Here is a 16332-nt window from a genome sequence, read left to right as displayed (position 1 = left end):
AGCAAACGGCCCAGCGTGCAGCCGAATACTGGCTTTATTAAACAACTGAAGCAATTACAATTGTAATTGTTTTTTTTTGTTTATGTGTGTTCGATCAATAGTAGAACGCCTTAGTATTTTACGTTAAGTGAAAGTAATGCAAACAAAACCTACAACTTAAGCTATTATTCTTCCACTGCTTGTGGAAAGAGAGAGAGGATAGTGTACAGTCGCCCAAGTTCATTGATAATTGCTTAATTAAATTAAAAATAAAGGTACTCCATATCCGACAAAATCGACAGAGTATAGAATGTATCACTTCTGCGTGAAATTTCAGAGGTTCATAAAACGGTTGGTGTGTCCGCATTTGAACAGTATGAATCAAACGCGTCTTCGTGGGCAAACACATCTCCTGCTGCCGTTGTTCTAGACATTCGAGTAAATAGAGCTATGAATATACTTTTGTATCACTTTAGGGTGCTTTAATTCCGTTCTAAGCACGGACACCACGTTACCCCATTCCATTCGCTAGTGTTGCACGATAAATTGCATTGAGCAGCTTTGTGAGTTTCGAGGATCAAACCAACGAACGACGACTGGGCTTCACAGTTCCAGCAGATTATCATCAACATCGCTCCTTTCCTCTTCATCGCTGTCACTAGCGGAGTATTCATTATGATCCAGATCAATCAGCTCCTGCAGTCGGTAATTTCTAGTGCTACTGCTTACGCTACGGCTGCTCGAATTGGAAGCTGTGGAACTCGGAGAAGCCATGGTAGTTGTAGAAAGTAAATCAGTAGCATCGTTCGCTTGTACGGCAGGAGTTTGCTCCTCGGCGCTATCCGTGGTACTAGCTACCAAATGATTCGATTCAGCTACCACGTGCGTTCCGAGCACGTTTCTGACATCTGTCCCGGCTGCGAATGTGGACGTGGATGCGCCTTCGTTCAGATTCATTTCGCCCATGGCGGAAGACAGTTCGTTCATGTCACTAGTCGTGGGGGCAGGAACATTACCCGATTCTAGACGCAATCCAGCTACGCCCTTTTTCGGTATAGACACTAGGTCGCGTTTTACGCGCCGGATGCGCGAATAATCATTCTGCCTTATCTGACACTTGTGCTCGAACGTGACGATGTACACAAATCCCGCCACTAGGATTTTGCAACTCTTTTCGCCCCGCAAGTAGGCCTCCTCGAGCTCCTGACTGGTGCGCTCGTCGTATTGCCACCAGCCGTGGCATCCTTCGTAGTACCATCGATATTCGTTGCCGTCGGGTTCCGTGGCGGTAGCAGCGCGTACAATTTCCTCGACCCCGTTCACCAGTTGAGGATGGTCAAGGTAGGTGAGCGGAATCTCACAGCGGCACATGGCGCAGCGAAGATTTTTAAATGCAACACCCTAGCGAAAAAAAAAACAGCGAATATAGCGGGCGCTGAGGATTTTTGGAGGTCGTGTTGGTTACCTTCACGCAAAGGAAACAAAAAATGTGACTGCAAGGCAACCGGACGGGATGAACGCAAGTTTGCAGACAGACGGGACACTCGAGCTTCGAGTCAGCTGTAGAAAAATGGCCATGAATGACGTAGCAAGGGAGAAAGGAAACGTGATGAAGGCTTACTAGATGTTGATGGTTCCGGTTTCTTTTGCATTTCACCGTTATCACCGTCTTCTGATTGAGCACTGGAAGGAGTGGAAACGTTCGACTCGGTTGGTTCTGCCATTTCAGAGGCCACAGAAAGGTAACAGAATCCACGCAAATCTGTACAGAACGATGTCTGCGAATATCTAGCCCCGAATAGGACAGGCAAGTCCCTCACATAAAGTGTAATGTACCAGGCACCAATGCTGCATTTAATTTGACTACGGAAGTGAAAGTTTAAAACATTTAAGATGAAAAAAAACTAACAAAGTAGCTACGATAGAGTACGGTAATCAGTTAACACTATTGGTTCGAAGTACGTTTGCGATTCGATCGTAGCATCTAGAATGGAAAGACAATTGTATTTAGATTTTGTCACTTTCACTAGAACAAAATAGGCCTCTAGAAAAGTACACGTACTTCCCAGGGTTGTAAGGGATAAAAATTCCGCATTCAATGGAAAAAGAGCACAATTTTTACCTACTTCGCGAGCAACAACACTAACCAAAACAATTCGTCCAAATCCACACACATCAACACTTTTTGACATTACAGTAGCAGTCAAAATGATGGAAACATGTTTGAAAATCAAAACTCTTTACTGTGTGTCGAAGCTTTCATTATAAAAATGTATTTTAAACTACAATTTATAGCCTCAGTCTACAATGAATTGTAAATTAAGATAAGTAATCTCAAGTACTGATAAAAAAGAAATGTTCAGACGTTTGAAATAATTCAAATAGAATAAGTAAACAAAACAAGATTGTCCTATTGTCTTCAATAGTAGCGATTGAAATAATGTCATCCCCCAGCACGATGCATTACACTTAGAAAACTAAATTATGCAATTGTATTTTGTGTCACGTGTAATATGTCACATGTTAACAATCTAAATTACATGTGTTTTTTTACGAAAAGTAATTATTATTTTACCATTGGTAAAACGTAGTAAAATATGCGATTATTATGCTTTTCAGTTGACAAGACGGCCATAGTAAGGCTTCATTTGACAGTTTCATGTTTGAATTAGTTTATGCAAGCCACAAAACAGCGCGTCGTTGGCAAATTTGGCCTGCCGTTGAGGGTTTGATGTAGTTTATATTTTAGTAATTCCTAATCGAAAAGCATAATGGTTTCTAGGAAAAAACAGTCTAAAGCGATAGTAAATCCACCAGCTCAACAAGATGTAAGACAACCATCTCGGAGTTCTCCAACTAGGAATGTACAAGCGAAACAGTTTCGTCCGTTGGAGTCTGGCGACGGATGGAAGAATCTAATGGGCGATGAAACCGATAGCTCAGAGAACAACGAGAATGATTCGTCTCGTGGCAATACATCCCACTCGAGACCCAACTTTTCCTTCCTGCCTCTCGACAAGCATTCCAGTCCGATGCACCCCAAAACACCAGCACACCGGATAGCGAGTATGTCAACCGTACCAAACTCAGATCTAGCTCGCCCCAGCAGCAGTTCTAGCATGTCTACTCAAAGCTCCTTCAATGATGATCAGACACCAATTGCAAGCAGTAGCCGCTTACCACCGCCTAGTAACCAGAAACTATCGCGAAAGCAGCAAACACCCCACAAATTGAAAGCGTTAAAAGAGATCATTAAATATCAAGGCACAGTGGAAAATCTCATTCCAAAATTGAGCTTTTCAAGGGTTATACGGGAAATTTTGGCGGAGTATTCGCACCAACATCTGCGAGTTACAGTGGAAATGTTAATATGTTTGCAGGAAGCAGCAGAAGTGTATGTGGTGCAGTTGCTAGAAGATTCCTACCGGTGTACGACCCATCGCGGGCGGGTGACATTGATCCCTAAAGACATGCAATTAGCTCTAAGACTTCGACGAGATTAAGCCCGGAATCGGAACGCCCACTCAGGAAGATCTGTTTTTATCATTTATTTGTCAATATATAATTTAAATGCAATTTTTTAATTAGCACTGCGTACATTTCAATGGTTTGTAAATTGTTTGAGAAGTCATTTCAATTGTACTACCCCATCCTCATTCTCGTGCGACTGAGCGGAATTTTGCATGTTTCCGCCCAATTTAAACTGCGCCAAAGAAATTTCACTATCCAAGAGATCAAGAAATGTAGAAAATCCCTCACAGACTCTTGTGTCGATGGCCAATCTTCGTAGAAGTGGTTGCAGTGCTCCATGGTCCAACGCCTCTTCGGTACCGATGTACTTCAAAAGGATATCGTTCCAATCACGTACCTCATTCCCGTCACGAATGGCTTGCTGCAATTCTTTGCGCGTGTTCTGAACCGCTCCGGTGGAGGAAAGCAACGAACGTACTTTGTGCAAATATTGCAGGGCACCGTTTATAGCTTGTGCATCCGGTTTTTCCAACTCCTGTGTGATTATGTCGTACCTTTCGCAGTGTAAAGATGAGCATCGTTTCAGCCTTGTTTCAGCAGGAGGATGTGTTTTATGTAGTTTTTTATTGGCACCGCACTGCTCCACCGGGGAAAGCGCATCATGGTTGAAGATTTTCCACAAGCAACCACCAGATTGATCGCTATTCGTTCGTCGCCCATATGTCACTGGACGGCTGCCATCTCCCACGTTGTAGGAAAGTATTCTTTTTACTTCGGGTGCGAGGTCATGATTAGGGTAAAGGAGGTTGGCGAAATTATTCTCCACCTTGCTCTTGGCGCCGTGGGTCAAGTTTTTCACCGAATCCAAAGAATCAACCGTGCGGAGAAACTTCTGTCCGCCGACCGGTTCTTGTTGGCTCAGATACAGCTGGTGCCAACGTTCTCGATATTGGCTTTCTTTTGGTTTGAATTCGCTTTCCATGATACCCTTCACCTGTAATCCGGCGTCGGTTGCTGACGCGGGCCGCTCGATCGGAACTCCAGCAGTGTAACTGGGAAAACACTTACTGTACTGCGTTTCGTAGAAAGTTTCGTCAGTTTGGCGAAAAACATTATCCATACAGTCGGTTCCTTTTTTCGAGGTATTTTGTGTCTTCGGTGCTTCCTTCGACACTTGATTTTTCTCCATTTTTAGCAACTAACTGCTTTCGTTTACATTTGATTTGTCTACTTCGACCAGCGTGTTTGTTCAACCCCGCATTATGTGATATAAAAAAAACTATCAAAAAAACTGGCATAGCGAAACTACAATGAAATATTATTTTACATTCACAGTTGTGTATATAAATAAACGTTTCGTTCAAATATTATACCCCATCTTCGTTCCCTGGCTACACTATAACACTACCGCGAACGATTTGCTTTTATACATATATGTATATATTTTTTCCTCAAACTTAATATAATACACAACAGGTTCTTTTGCTTATGATGCATCAACCAACCATGTTCATTCAACCTTCCGTTAACGATTGATACTAGGTTGTTTTTATCATTAGTTTCACTATCACTACCATAATCGTTACTACTAATTACTTCAATACCGCTTCCCGTTTTCATCGATTAGTTCAGCAATCGAAAGCTCCACTAGGTTATTTCTCTTTGTTTTACATACTTTGTGTAAAATGTGTTCAATTCTGTTCATGACCAAAACGATGTTCCTGCTTCAACAAGTAAAACAACAGGCCGACGAACATATGCGCAGGAAGCATTCGCTTTCGTCTGCCGCTCATTTTGCTTCATTTTGCAACGTTGATTTGGGTTAACTAAAGTTCCAACCATTTCTCATCACGTTGTCTAAAGCTTTCGTGTTGGGGTGCATCTTTTAAGTTACAGATATTTATCTTCATTCATTCGCGTTGCTTTCCGCTAGTGCTTCAAAAAGCAAATATTTGCCATCTCTCTTAATGGGCAAATTGGTTCTCTTGGTTAAAGGTGAGTTACTATTCGAAATAGTAATTACATTGTTCCATATGTTATGGTAGGAATTTTTTATATATTCATGCATATGCTACGATTAACTGTTTCAAAATTTGATAGGGATGAGTTCTACGAGACATGAAATAGTCCATTTATCTTCATCATTTCGTTTCATTGGATTGTCTCCTACAGAAAAGTGTTGCAAGCATCTAAAGATTTTGCAAATTGCATCAATTGTTCTCTACATTGAACCATGTTTTGCAATGAGCATAACATAATGCACAGATATTGTGAATTTGTAAAAAAATTCTCCCCAAAGAAATAGAACAGAGAAATAATAAACAGAAAACTCGGCCAATTTAACGTAAATGCGGAGCAATTGATTCAAATTCTACTTAAACCTATGCACCTATTTTTTATAACTTCACTACTATTAAAAATTGGAACAACGGGTAAAACAAAACAAAAATCGCAAATTAGAGTGATCTCTGGCGAGTGATCGATCAACGTATGTTTTCAAAACACACTCGGAAACAAGAAAACCTATTCCCATTCATTTCCAAATCCTCTGTAGAATGTCGATACGGCATCAAATGGTAGTTATCACTCGTTTTGATTAACGATTGTCAACACGAGGATACCTTTTAGCTGCAAAAATTCGAATGCACCGACACGAAAACCTTCTCTTAATACGTTCATGCTTCACCATCATTGACGCCAAACGGCTCAACTCCGTGAAACCCCTCGAATCTAATCAATTTAAGATTCAACGTATAAACCGGACCCGTATCGTAGCGTAATTAAAACTTCCATTCGAGCTCCCGAAAATATGCCCCAAAAGGAATCCCAAAAAGTGTTTTGCAAACCGCAAAACTATGTTTACAAAATCAACGAATGCCTTTTCCCTGTGTCTATGGCTATTTCGAAACATGTGGCACCATGTGCTTCATTTAAAAAAATCATGTAAAGTTTCATTTAAAAACTACCCATTTTGGCCAACGTTTCAAAGTGGTTCCTTGCTGATTTATTGGTGCTGAGGATCAACCTCCGTAAACTAGATGCTTATAAAAACGCGATGTTGCGAAGCTTTTTTCCCCCTGAAATGTATCTAAAGAAAGTACACTAACCATGAATGCATATGGAATACGGTGCTTGCATTGTTTCAAACTGCACTAACGGCTACACGTTTTCATGATTGTGGTGTGATGTGTTTAGACTCTTTCTCCATCCAGTTATAGGCAAACATTAAAATTCCAACCCAGAAGCTCGCACTTCAGTATGACTACGTGGATTTCCCATCTTTAAACGCTGTTGTATACCACACATCCGGTTTCGATTAGATTTTTTTTCTAATTTTGTTTCCATATCCTCAGAAACGTGACAAAAGCTTACGTCGCTACCACTTCTACGTAGTTCGCTGGGTATAGCCCTACTCGACCATCTTTTCGTCCCTTGCACCAGCCTTGTTCATCTTCATCTTCTAATTTTTCGAACAAATCTCCTAAAATCAACAGACGGGGAAATGGAGGAAATAGAAGTTAGTGAACGCATTTTGCTTGTTGGAAGTTTTGCTCCGGAACTCCCATATGGACAACCCTTTCCTTACCCTGCTTGAATGTAAGTTCATCGCTTTCCGCTCCTTCATAGTCGTATAATGCTTTCACCGGTACACCAGGTTCACCATTGTCAACCAGCAGGTTATCATTACCGTCCCCTTCGTCCCACTCCTCTTCCTCTTCGAAGGGATTGCTGTCGTTAGCTTTACCATTAGTGCCGGAGTTGCCATTGCTAAACCGAAAGGAAAATGTTTGTGTTAGTGACCCTCCTCTTTTTCGCGGGAAAAGCAATCTTGAACAACTAACGTAACAACCGCGCCACCGGGAGCAGCGCCGCGCCCTGGCGAATTCCGAGTGGGCGTCGTTGCTTCATTTTTCGTAGAGGCTGTTTCCGATTTGGGCGAATCATTGTTCGGGCTCGGTGTGGGGCGAGTGTTGGCGGTCGAGTTGGTAATATTGAGTGCCGTACTGTTCCGATTGCCACCTCCGAGCAGCCGGTTGTTATTAGCCGGTGGTGGAGGGTACTCCTGGATTAGGAAGCGAGGATTCGCAATTTTTAACGCACGCGAAGATTGATGTAAGAAAAAAATGCAAAAATATGTTAACAAAGATGTGCCGTTTCTTTGTGTCGATGCAAGTAGGAAGAAGTGTGTATCTTTAGATTTTGAGATCATATTTTGAATAAGGTTATGTATGGTCAAATCTACTGATTCAATAATTGATATACTTTTTCTATTTCTAATCAAATTTACTCTGCAAACAGGAATATTATTGGATTAATTTCTAAATTTAATAAGATACTCAACCATAAGCACAACAAACTTCTATACTGACAAAAGAACAATGTATAATCTTGAATACTGATACTGAAGTTAAAAAGCGACAAAACTATATTATTCGTACAATTCATCCTAGCTCCGAAACCATGTAAGAAATTTATGCACCACTCTTCAGCGATTTGGTTTTAAAATCGGAAGCAGCACTGTAAGCTGCGTTTGCATATAGGAAAAAAGGACTAACTCTATTTCACATCACTAGCAAATCAATAACACCAAGCAGAACTAGACAAAAAAAGGAGTACATTTCATTCAAACAGTACGATACAGGTGCATGTAGCAAAAATATCAAAACAACTTTGCAAATGAATTTAAGTAAAAACAAAACAATTGAAAACTGTAAACCAACTTCAAACAACACGAAATTAATGTATATGCAAAAAACGAAAGCACAATTGTGGGGAGTAATGGTGAATTTTCCTCTTTTCTAATACTATATGTGTAGATGTGTACGTGAAAAAAAGGTAATAGAGTAAAACAATAAGGATAAAAAAGAAACAAAAATTACATGCAAATCTTCGGCAACGGGTCGCTGATGAATGAGCGTGATCGGCGCTGCGGGTAAAGCTTCTTTGGATTTGATTCCCTTCGCAATGTCGCGGAATTCTTCCGTGTACTCCTGGAGAAGGCACAAACGGCAGGATAGTTTGATTCGGTCGACGCGGAGCGGAATACACGGATAACAACGCACGATCGCACACCGGATGAATGGCACACAGTTTGATGAGAAATAATAGATCGCATTGGAGTGGCAACGTATGTTGGTCAGGTCAAACGGATATGATTTATAAGGAGTATGGTAATTAAGGATGATGTTTGAACACACACCATTCAATTGAACAGAGAGCAAAGAAACGTGAGAAAGTAAAAAAAGAAAGATCGAAACGAAATTATGATTAGTAAGTCGGTCGAAGAAAATAATCAAAGCGGTATTGGTTGAAAGGTTAAACAAAAACATTATTGAAATATTCTCCCAAAGAACACCAAACAACGATGTAATACTTGGCAACATTGGGTTCGCCATGGCAGAAGTTCCTCAACAGGAATTGGAATGGAATTTGACAGCAACAGCAGAAATAGCGCACAACAGACTTGCTAAGGTCAGTTAGTAATGGCGTTGTAATCTCTTAACGTAATGTGATGAGTTATAATTCCACGTTGACCCAAAATACCATCCCTGTTTGTTTGAAAATATATTCGCACAGCAGTAGCAGCGATAGCAAAGCGGTATTATTCCGTTGCCTTAGTTCCACCCGCTTTATGCAACCACGAAAACCAAAGACAAATAATCGTCACACCAAAAGTTCGTAAAAAGACATAATAAGGATAAACAATAGATGTATGTTATTGCTCACAAGCAGATATGGATAAAATAAATATAAAGAATAATGTTTTTTTTTTTATATTTAGAAACCAACATTGGGAATAGTCGTTTTTAATCAACTAAACAAATATATGATACGTGAAAAAATGTAGTATTTCTTAAATAAAAATATCATTTTATAAAATTCAGAGTCAGCATGCGCTATTAAGCATCCACGTTAAAATGAACAAGGAAAAGTCATACATGGAAACACCACATTAATTGCAAGACAGGTTAATTAAGGACAGCGTTACACAGAAGAAACAGCTCAGCTCTTCTTCTGCTTTAAGCATCCGTCTGTCCGTCTTAAATGTATAAAGAACATGTTCAAACACTTACCACGAACGTTGGCCAGCTCATACCCATGTTGACACCGTGATTGTTCGACCACCACTTGAGATCTTTCTGATGATCGGCGTTGTTTATCGTATGATGGAACTCTTTGTAGATCTGCGGTAAGCTTGGATCTTCGGAGATGTTCAGGCATTTGTGTATCGAGAATAACACATTTTTGAAGAAACACAGTCGGGTCTCCTCCATCTCTTGGCACTTCCGGAACACGGTTGTCATGCTCTCGATGTAGACGGGGTTGTACTCTTTAATCTCGTTTAGCGTTTGCTCGTATCGATCGCGACTCTTTGCAACGTCGTCTTTCAGCTTTTGAACCCTTTCCTGCATCTTTTTTAGCTACAATGAGAAATTTTATGCAACAACATCAAAAAATTGTCAGCTATAACCGTCACAACAACCCGTGAAATTCTCTCCGCACCTGATCGTTAGACATTGACGAATCGCTAGAAGCGTTGCGTTCCTGGTTGGCTGCCGATTTCTCCATTTTGCATGCAGCATGATAGTCCGCTTTCGCTTTTTCTGCACTCGCTAGAAATTTCGCCCATGGCTTTTGGGCTCGCTTAAACTGATCTTCCATTTCTTTGCGCTCCTTGATCTGCATCATCGACTGCATGGAGAAAAAAAATTAGACGGGGATTACAATAAAAACGACATAATTACGCTTTACCTTGTGATAGTTATCCTTTTGCCATTCCTTTATCTGCAACGTTACATCCGTGCAAAGGTTGGCCTTTATTTTAAGATGCAGATCCGAGAGTCGCTCTGCCTCCGTGAGCATTCCTTTCCAAGCGGCTTCAGTCGTTCCATATTCTGGCCCTGCAAAATAAAGATAACAAATGTCAGTCATGTATCATACACGTTTACTGTTTGAAATTTCTTTTCGCTTCCATCATATGGCAAGTGCATCATTCTTGTAGCAACGTTTCTAACTTTACGTATAAAAACCTTTCAAAACGGAAATACGTTGGATATGCTTCACTCGTGAATGAGGAAGTACAAACAACGTACGTTGCTGGTATCTTTCAATTCGCCTCTGACCCCCGTAACTCAATTAAGGACGTGTCTCGGTTTCGTGCCGACCTGATTGAGCATGAACAGTGAGAAAATATAAAAAAGCACTAAGTGAAGCAAAGAACACCAACTTATACTGCCAGGCCTTTGGTTGGTGGTAGAAGATTAGTTTCTTATTCGATGGGCCTAATTGAAAAATCAATACTACTGATTACGAGCTTCCGGAGGAGAATCGACATACAAGAATGGTAACATACATCACCTAGCTGAGATTCGATTTTCGCCTAGAAGGAAGTAACGAAATATAGAATCTTTTTCTAAAACAGCTTGATATGTTTTATGTAGTCTAGTCTACTATGCGCATCAACAAAATATTGAAAATTTATCAATATTTTTTTTTAATTATTAATAAATTATTATATCTTGTTGCACAAATTTCTACGATTCAATTCATTATTTTTCAAAAACTAAAACTCTATATTTTTTCTCTTATATCAATTGTTTTCACGTAATTTAGACTACATCCGAAATACAAGCCACAAAGTAATATAGTTATGCCATAGACAAGACATTGACGTTGGAGTGATGAATTGAATTATCACTAAGAATATAGCATTTCGGTGCGGAATCTTATCTTGAAACGGCTGGATCATTTGTCAACAATTTTACGCCTCATCACACATTTGATTAATAGAAGTATCTCAGGAGGTACGCTGCACGAGACGACGTTGGATTTTTCCTAAAGATACGAACAACCGTTTTCATCCATCGTCTGCAAGCAAATGTTACATGATACAACGCCGCTTCTCTGTGAAACAGGGACGCTCAAATACATTGATGAGATACGTAGGGTACCGTGAGTAAACCGTTGATAGAAACATTCACGCAAATCTATTTTTAAATTGAAAAAAGCAGCTCACTTCACTAGTCGAGAACGGCACTTTGAGATCTGACCTTCGATTTTAGATATACATACTTCTTTTACTCTCTCTTTCGGCTTTTTCTAGATTTCCTTTCTATTCTTATTGCATTGTTCATTGCATCAGTACATTCAATCGTGTCTCTCGCTTCTTATAAGAGGTGAACTACATTGCGATAAATGTACGATCGGGAAAACGAAACGAATCGAATCTAGGCTTAAATAACTAAATGACATTCTTCACACCATGCTGAGCCAAATGCATTTTTGTGAGTAGATGCAACAACAATTCTATCATTCTTCATGCCTCCCTCGGATGATTTCATGGTCGAGAGCTAGAGTTCGGTATTATGTCACCGCTTAAAGTCCCCTACTGACGAGAAATATGACCCTGAGAGGATAGAAGAAAAAAAACATCCAGCAAGAAGTATAACCTTCATCACGACCCCACTGCATCGAGGTAGCATCACTTAAAGCGGAAGGTCATATTAAGTAGCGCGCCACCACCGCCATATCAGCGTTTAATGGGACATTTGATACATTAGCATACGGCATGTAATTTTTGTGCTCACGTTTCAGGGATGCACTTTTTCTGCTCTTCACATTGTTGTTGATATTGATAAGCAACTGCGAATTAGATGTCGCACGTCACGTGTGTTTCGTAACGATGAACTGCCACCGTATTGTGTTTCGATTTTTTTAAAAGTCTGGACTTTAAATTAGGCAAAGTTTTAATGAATCACTGAAATAGCTAGCAACGATCGAACCTTACCTTTCTCAATCAATTCACCCCATTTCTTCGACCACGTTTTCAGATTTTTGGCATATGCTTTTTCGATTTCGGCACGCTCCTGGATCAGCGTTTGCAACTCCGTGCAGAGTCTAGAAGGTGAAAGGAAAACAAATGATTAGCTCATGATCATTCCGGCCAAAAAGACCGGCGCGGAGGCCGCCGTAAACACCGAAATCCATCACTCACTTATAACCGTCCTCTATCCGCTTGGTGGTGCGTTTGTAGTTGTTCAGCTCCCAGAAGGAATCACTCCCGGCCTGTAGCAGCTGATCGTCGCTATGATGTGACATTTTTGTTTCTGTCTGTTTACGTACCACCCGACCACTCTCTGGCCTCTCCGTTCAAGTTTCGCTTTTGCGCACCCTTTTTCAGTGGCTTTGCGAGCGATTTTGTTTGTTTTTTGGACGTGAATCAAATCAATTTGCGAATGTGTCCTGGCCCCTCTGCACCGTGCCTCGTGTGTCCGCTTCTAACGAACCGATCCCGACGATAAATAAACGCGACAACGGATGGCGAACCGCGCTCAATCAACGGCAATTGTGCCCGATCGCAGCAAACGGGCATCTGGGTTCTCCCGCGATCACTGATGGCCTTTCGTTTCTCCCGGTAAATGTCAGTCCCGTGCAAGTGATCAATTGAGACTGCCGGCGTATGTTTGCTCCACAAACCTTCGGCAAATTTTTTAAGAGCTGCACATTTATTCTAGTGCGTTTAGGGCGGGGTATTTTTACATGAAAACACGGCTCCTATTTGTTGAAGTATGTCCCTGAAATCAAAATAAATTTATTATTAGCATATACTCTAACACAACATTTGTTAGGAAAACTGAATATGCGACCATATCGATTTATATTCATGACTAAAACTTTGACATTCCCCCCACGTTTCCTCTGCAGCTTAAATCTAACAAAACACGTCCATCATTAATCAACTCCTCCTCTTGCAGCTTTGGCAACAGTGCCGCTAGGACATCTGATCCTGACCTAGATTCCAGAGGCTTCTGCAGGACCCTAACGATTGCTGAGTAGAACAAAAAGCAACATTTCTAGCGTTCCCGCCACACCCAACGCTTCCGTGTCCCATTCGATAAAGCTTTATAATTCATCAGCTCCACTCTCGGGGAAGGTGGCGTATTATCATGCCTGCCCTAGTTCCCAGGCTACGCTGTTCAGAACATTTCTCCTGCTCTACAACCCCCCTCGTCGAACGGATGTTGGAAAGAAAATGCCAAAAAAGCAGCGGATGAACGCTGGTAGATCCAACCCCGTCGTAGGAGCGCACGTAAGCGTCTCATTTTTCCCAAGCTGCGGTGGCAAAAGAGGAAGTTTCGCTTTCGACCTACGCGCGCCCTCCGCTCGTTCATTAATGTTTTACAGCCAGGATTTTTTTCTCTTTCTATTCGCCCGATCGCGTGATGCATGCTACCTTTCGCCGCGGTTTCACGGATCCGCGGTCTACCTAATCATACCAAATCGATCCGCAACGGCCGACAGAAAGACACTGAACCTTCCGGCTATAGAGGGGGGCACCGCAAAGTGCTAGGGAAATGCAAGATGTGGACTGATTTTCTAATTAAATAGTTATGGACGGAGGAATTTAAACCCTTGTCTCAGACTCACGAGCAACGCACGTGTGCAGCGGTATCTCGCAACGGATTCCGGAAGATGTTTGGGAAAACTGCGATCGAAACCCTCCGAGGGGTCGGATCTGCAGATATATCCGCTTGTCAAAAACTTTCTTTTTGCATTCTTTCAACGAAACCCCATCTTTTGAGAGTTCTCCTTTTTGGACAGGTGTTAATTAGCAGAACATCCATATATGTAACAACAGACCTAGAAAGCTACCACAATTGTCGACAGCATCAAACACTACGAACAGATTTGTGTTACATCAAATTAAGCAAAAATAACAGTATCATTTAGCTTCAAATACAACTTTAAGGGAGAAAAGGATGTTTTGTTTTTGATGGTAAGGGATGCTTTGTTTTTGAACTCTCTTATACTCTCCGACATGCTAGACGCTTTGCCCGCAGATCTTGCACCGCTGCCACTGACTTTGCTTCTGCCAATCTTTCACACCCTTCACTGCAATATTCAAATCGCCCGTGACCTGTGTATCGTTCTCCCATGAATCTAAATTCGTCGATCACGACGAACAGCCAGCATTACGTCAGCTACAGGTGATGGATGAGTTTCAGGCTAACAGACAAAAACAATTTGCATTGTGGCTCGTCAATCAGGCTGCAAAAACCTGGCTGCTCCAGCTAAGCTACTGCTCCGTGTATCAGCTCGTTTGGTACAATGTTCCCCCCTTGGTGACAAGTGTTTGGGTAGAAATGGAATAATGTCTGTCGGGAGAAACTCGTCATTAACGCAGAATACTCCGAGGTAATTTCACTGCGAGCCTGCATTTTCCCCAATTGCGAATGTAATATCCGGTACCGGTTTCATTCACACCTCATCTCAAAACTATGTCTTCCTTTCAGGCATCGTTGGCGGTGCTAAAACATTTAGCTCAACAAAAATAAGATGTCATTTTACAGGAACAAGAAACTCAAATTCGATTCTCGTTTTTACAATCTTTGCAATCATGTGCAAAACGCGTCAACGATTAAAATTTAGTTAGTTCATGTGAGAAATATGTTGGAGCAAATATCCGGAACATCAGAACGCGTACAAATCGTATCTTTAAATAGTTATTCTAGATAGACATTGGTATTACCTCTTTCGGTCATCAATATCATGGCGATCAGAAGAAACCAGCTATATGCTTTGCAACATGGCAGGTCCTGATGGTTCTGGAAAAAGAAAGCAAAAAATACAATCGAATATGAATAATAGATTCATATAATGAACTTTTAAATTATTGCACTTGTTTAGGATTTGTACAAAACCGATAAAGTTTGCACAGTATGAGCACAATAAAGCACAATTTATATACACACCCACAGTTGTAACTAGCTCATCATGTGTTTTCAGAGTTTTCAACGACGATAAATCATCTAATTCATTCATTAAATCATTTCCATTTCAAGACACCCTCCATTGTACTCCGTTAGTTAGAATGAAGTCATAGCAGCGCGATCGTGAGGTGAACTGCATCGGTGCCTTCCCAAACACTTCCCGTAAAATATCGAGCACAAATAGGTTCAATATGGAAGAGTGGAATGAAACAATGGGTTCATTTTTCACACCACAATTCTACCTTGCGACCTTCCCATTGAGAGATGTATGAATCACCGGTAGTGTAAAGCTACCGAGCAAGTAATCAATTCCCCATCAGGAAGATTGCAAACGATTCAAAGCGCTAAAACATTGCTGGGGTACCATTAATCGCACAGTTTTGCGCTGCTGATGGATGTGTGGCGCCGGATAATTATGTTAACGAAAATGACATGTAATGGGTGTGCTGGAACATTATTCAAAAGGTTATGGATCATGAATATGAAGCTACGGTATTTGTTATTAAAAGCATGCACGCATGTTGTCACGAACATAGTTTTAATTTATACAACCGAATTATTCTGTGATTTATTTTAATGATGCATGCCAGCACCCACCCCGTTTGTATAAACATAAATTCAATCATAAAACATAAACACATACGTGCTTTTATAAAAGTACCATAAATCGACGTCGTTCCAGTGATATGAAAGCTAAACCATGGCAGTGGAGGAGAGACCGACTGGTCATATTTCACCTACCCATTTGCTGGGTGTGTTCGATGGCCTGTACACGGACCCATATAGAAAGGGCATACCGTGGAAGAACTCACGTGTGACTCCACTGAGACACGATCGGATATAGGTGTCATATAGGAAAAGAAGAAAAAAAAACGAAACAACCATTCGGAAGTAGCCGCTTTCCATCCGGACCATCGTTCCGCTCCGTTTCGAACACCATGCTCGGGGTAGGGAAAATCGGAAGTTCAAGGGACCAAAACAAAGCACCTACTCCAAACTGCAGTCTATGTGCAGTCGGGTCAGAGTTTCACACAAGAGACACCATAGAAAAAACGCGAAACAGAACGAAATTTTAATGCATTCAACGGTAACGATGGATAGTTGATTAGTA

General features: G+C 41.1%; 3 protein-coding genes across 3 annotated transcripts; 1 reads left to right on the top strand and 2 right to left on the bottom strand.

Moving 5' to 3' along the window:
- Positions 1 to 17: 17 nt before the first annotated feature.
- LOC128725168 (E3 ubiquitin-protein ligase rnf146) lies at positions 18 to 1703 on the bottom strand. The gene is made up of 3 exons (XM_053818891.1): positions 1601 to 1703; positions 1445 to 1539; positions 18 to 1380 (listed from the first exon to the last, which is right to left on the bottom strand). The coding sequence occupies exons 1-3, from the start codon at positions 1701 to 1703 to the stop codon at positions 583 to 585; spliced, it is 996 nt and encodes a 331-aa protein (XP_053674866.1). The 3' UTR covers positions 18 to 582.
- A 1047-nt stretch (positions 1704 to 2750) lies between these two features.
- Positions 2751 to 3482, top strand: LOC128723862 (uncharacterized). The gene has a single exon (XM_053817629.1). It carries the CDS (start codon positions 2751 to 2753, stop codon positions 3480 to 3482), a length of 732 nt encoding a protein of 243 aa, XP_053673604.1.
- A 1284-nt stretch (positions 3483 to 4766) lies between these two features.
- LOC128727701 (protein kinase C and casein kinase substrate in neurons protein 1) lies at positions 4767 to 12997 on the bottom strand. Its single transcript, XM_053821639.1, has 9 exons — positions 12446 to 12997; positions 12239 to 12348; positions 10204 to 10352; positions 9955 to 10143; positions 9525 to 9872; positions 8331 to 8441; positions 7293 to 7513; positions 7037 to 7218; positions 4767 to 6931 (listed from the first exon to the last, which is right to left on the bottom strand). The coding sequence occupies exons 1-9, from the start codon at positions 12547 to 12549 to the stop codon at positions 6819 to 6821; spliced, it is 1527 nt and encodes a 508-aa protein (XP_053677614.1). The 5' UTR covers positions 12550 to 12997; the 3' UTR covers positions 4767 to 6818.
- Between the last annotated feature and the right edge of the window lie 3335 nt (positions 12998 to 16332).

Source organism: Anopheles nili, chromosome 3, assembly GCF_943737925.1.
Source record: "Anopheles nili chromosome 3, idAnoNiliSN_F5_01, whole genome shotgun sequence".
Taxonomy (NCBI): domain Eukaryota; kingdom Metazoa; phylum Arthropoda; class Insecta; order Diptera; family Culicidae; genus Anopheles; species Anopheles nili.
The sequence above is the reverse complement of the archived record's forward strand: the minus strand, read 5'-3'. Positions and strand labels throughout refer to the sequence as shown.

Excerpts from the sequence above, each read along its gene's own strand:
- LOC128727701 (XM_053821639.1), bottom strand. The coding sequence starts at position 12,549 with ATGTCACATCATAGCGACGATCAGCTGCTACAGGCCGGGAGTGATTCC. Across the intron at positions 8,442-9,524 it reads TGAGCTGGCCAACGTTCGTG|GAGTACACGGAAGAATTCCG; the intron begins GTAAGTGTTTGA and ends TGCCTTCTCCAG. Across the intron at positions 7,514-8,330 it reads CCGTTGCCGAAGATTTGCAT|GAGTACCCTCCACCACCGGC; the intron begins GTAATTTTTGTT and ends TTCCTAATCCAG.
- LOC128723862 (XM_053817629.1), top strand. The coding sequence starts at position 2,751 with ATGGTTTCTAGGAAAAAACAGTCTAAAGCGATAGTAAATCCACCAGCT.
- LOC128725168 (XM_053818891.1), bottom strand. The coding sequence starts at position 1,703 with ATGGCAGAACCAACCGAGTCGAACGTTTCCACTCCTTCCAGTGCTCAA. Across the intron at positions 1,540-1,600 it reads ACCGGAACCATCAACATCTA|CTGACTCGAAGCTCGAGTGT; the intron begins GTAAGCCTTCAT and ends ATTTTTCTACAG. Across the intron at positions 1,381-1,444 it reads TTTGTTTCCTTTGCGTGAAG|GGTGTTGCATTTAAAAATCT; the intron begins GTAACCAACACG and ends TTTTTTCGCTAG.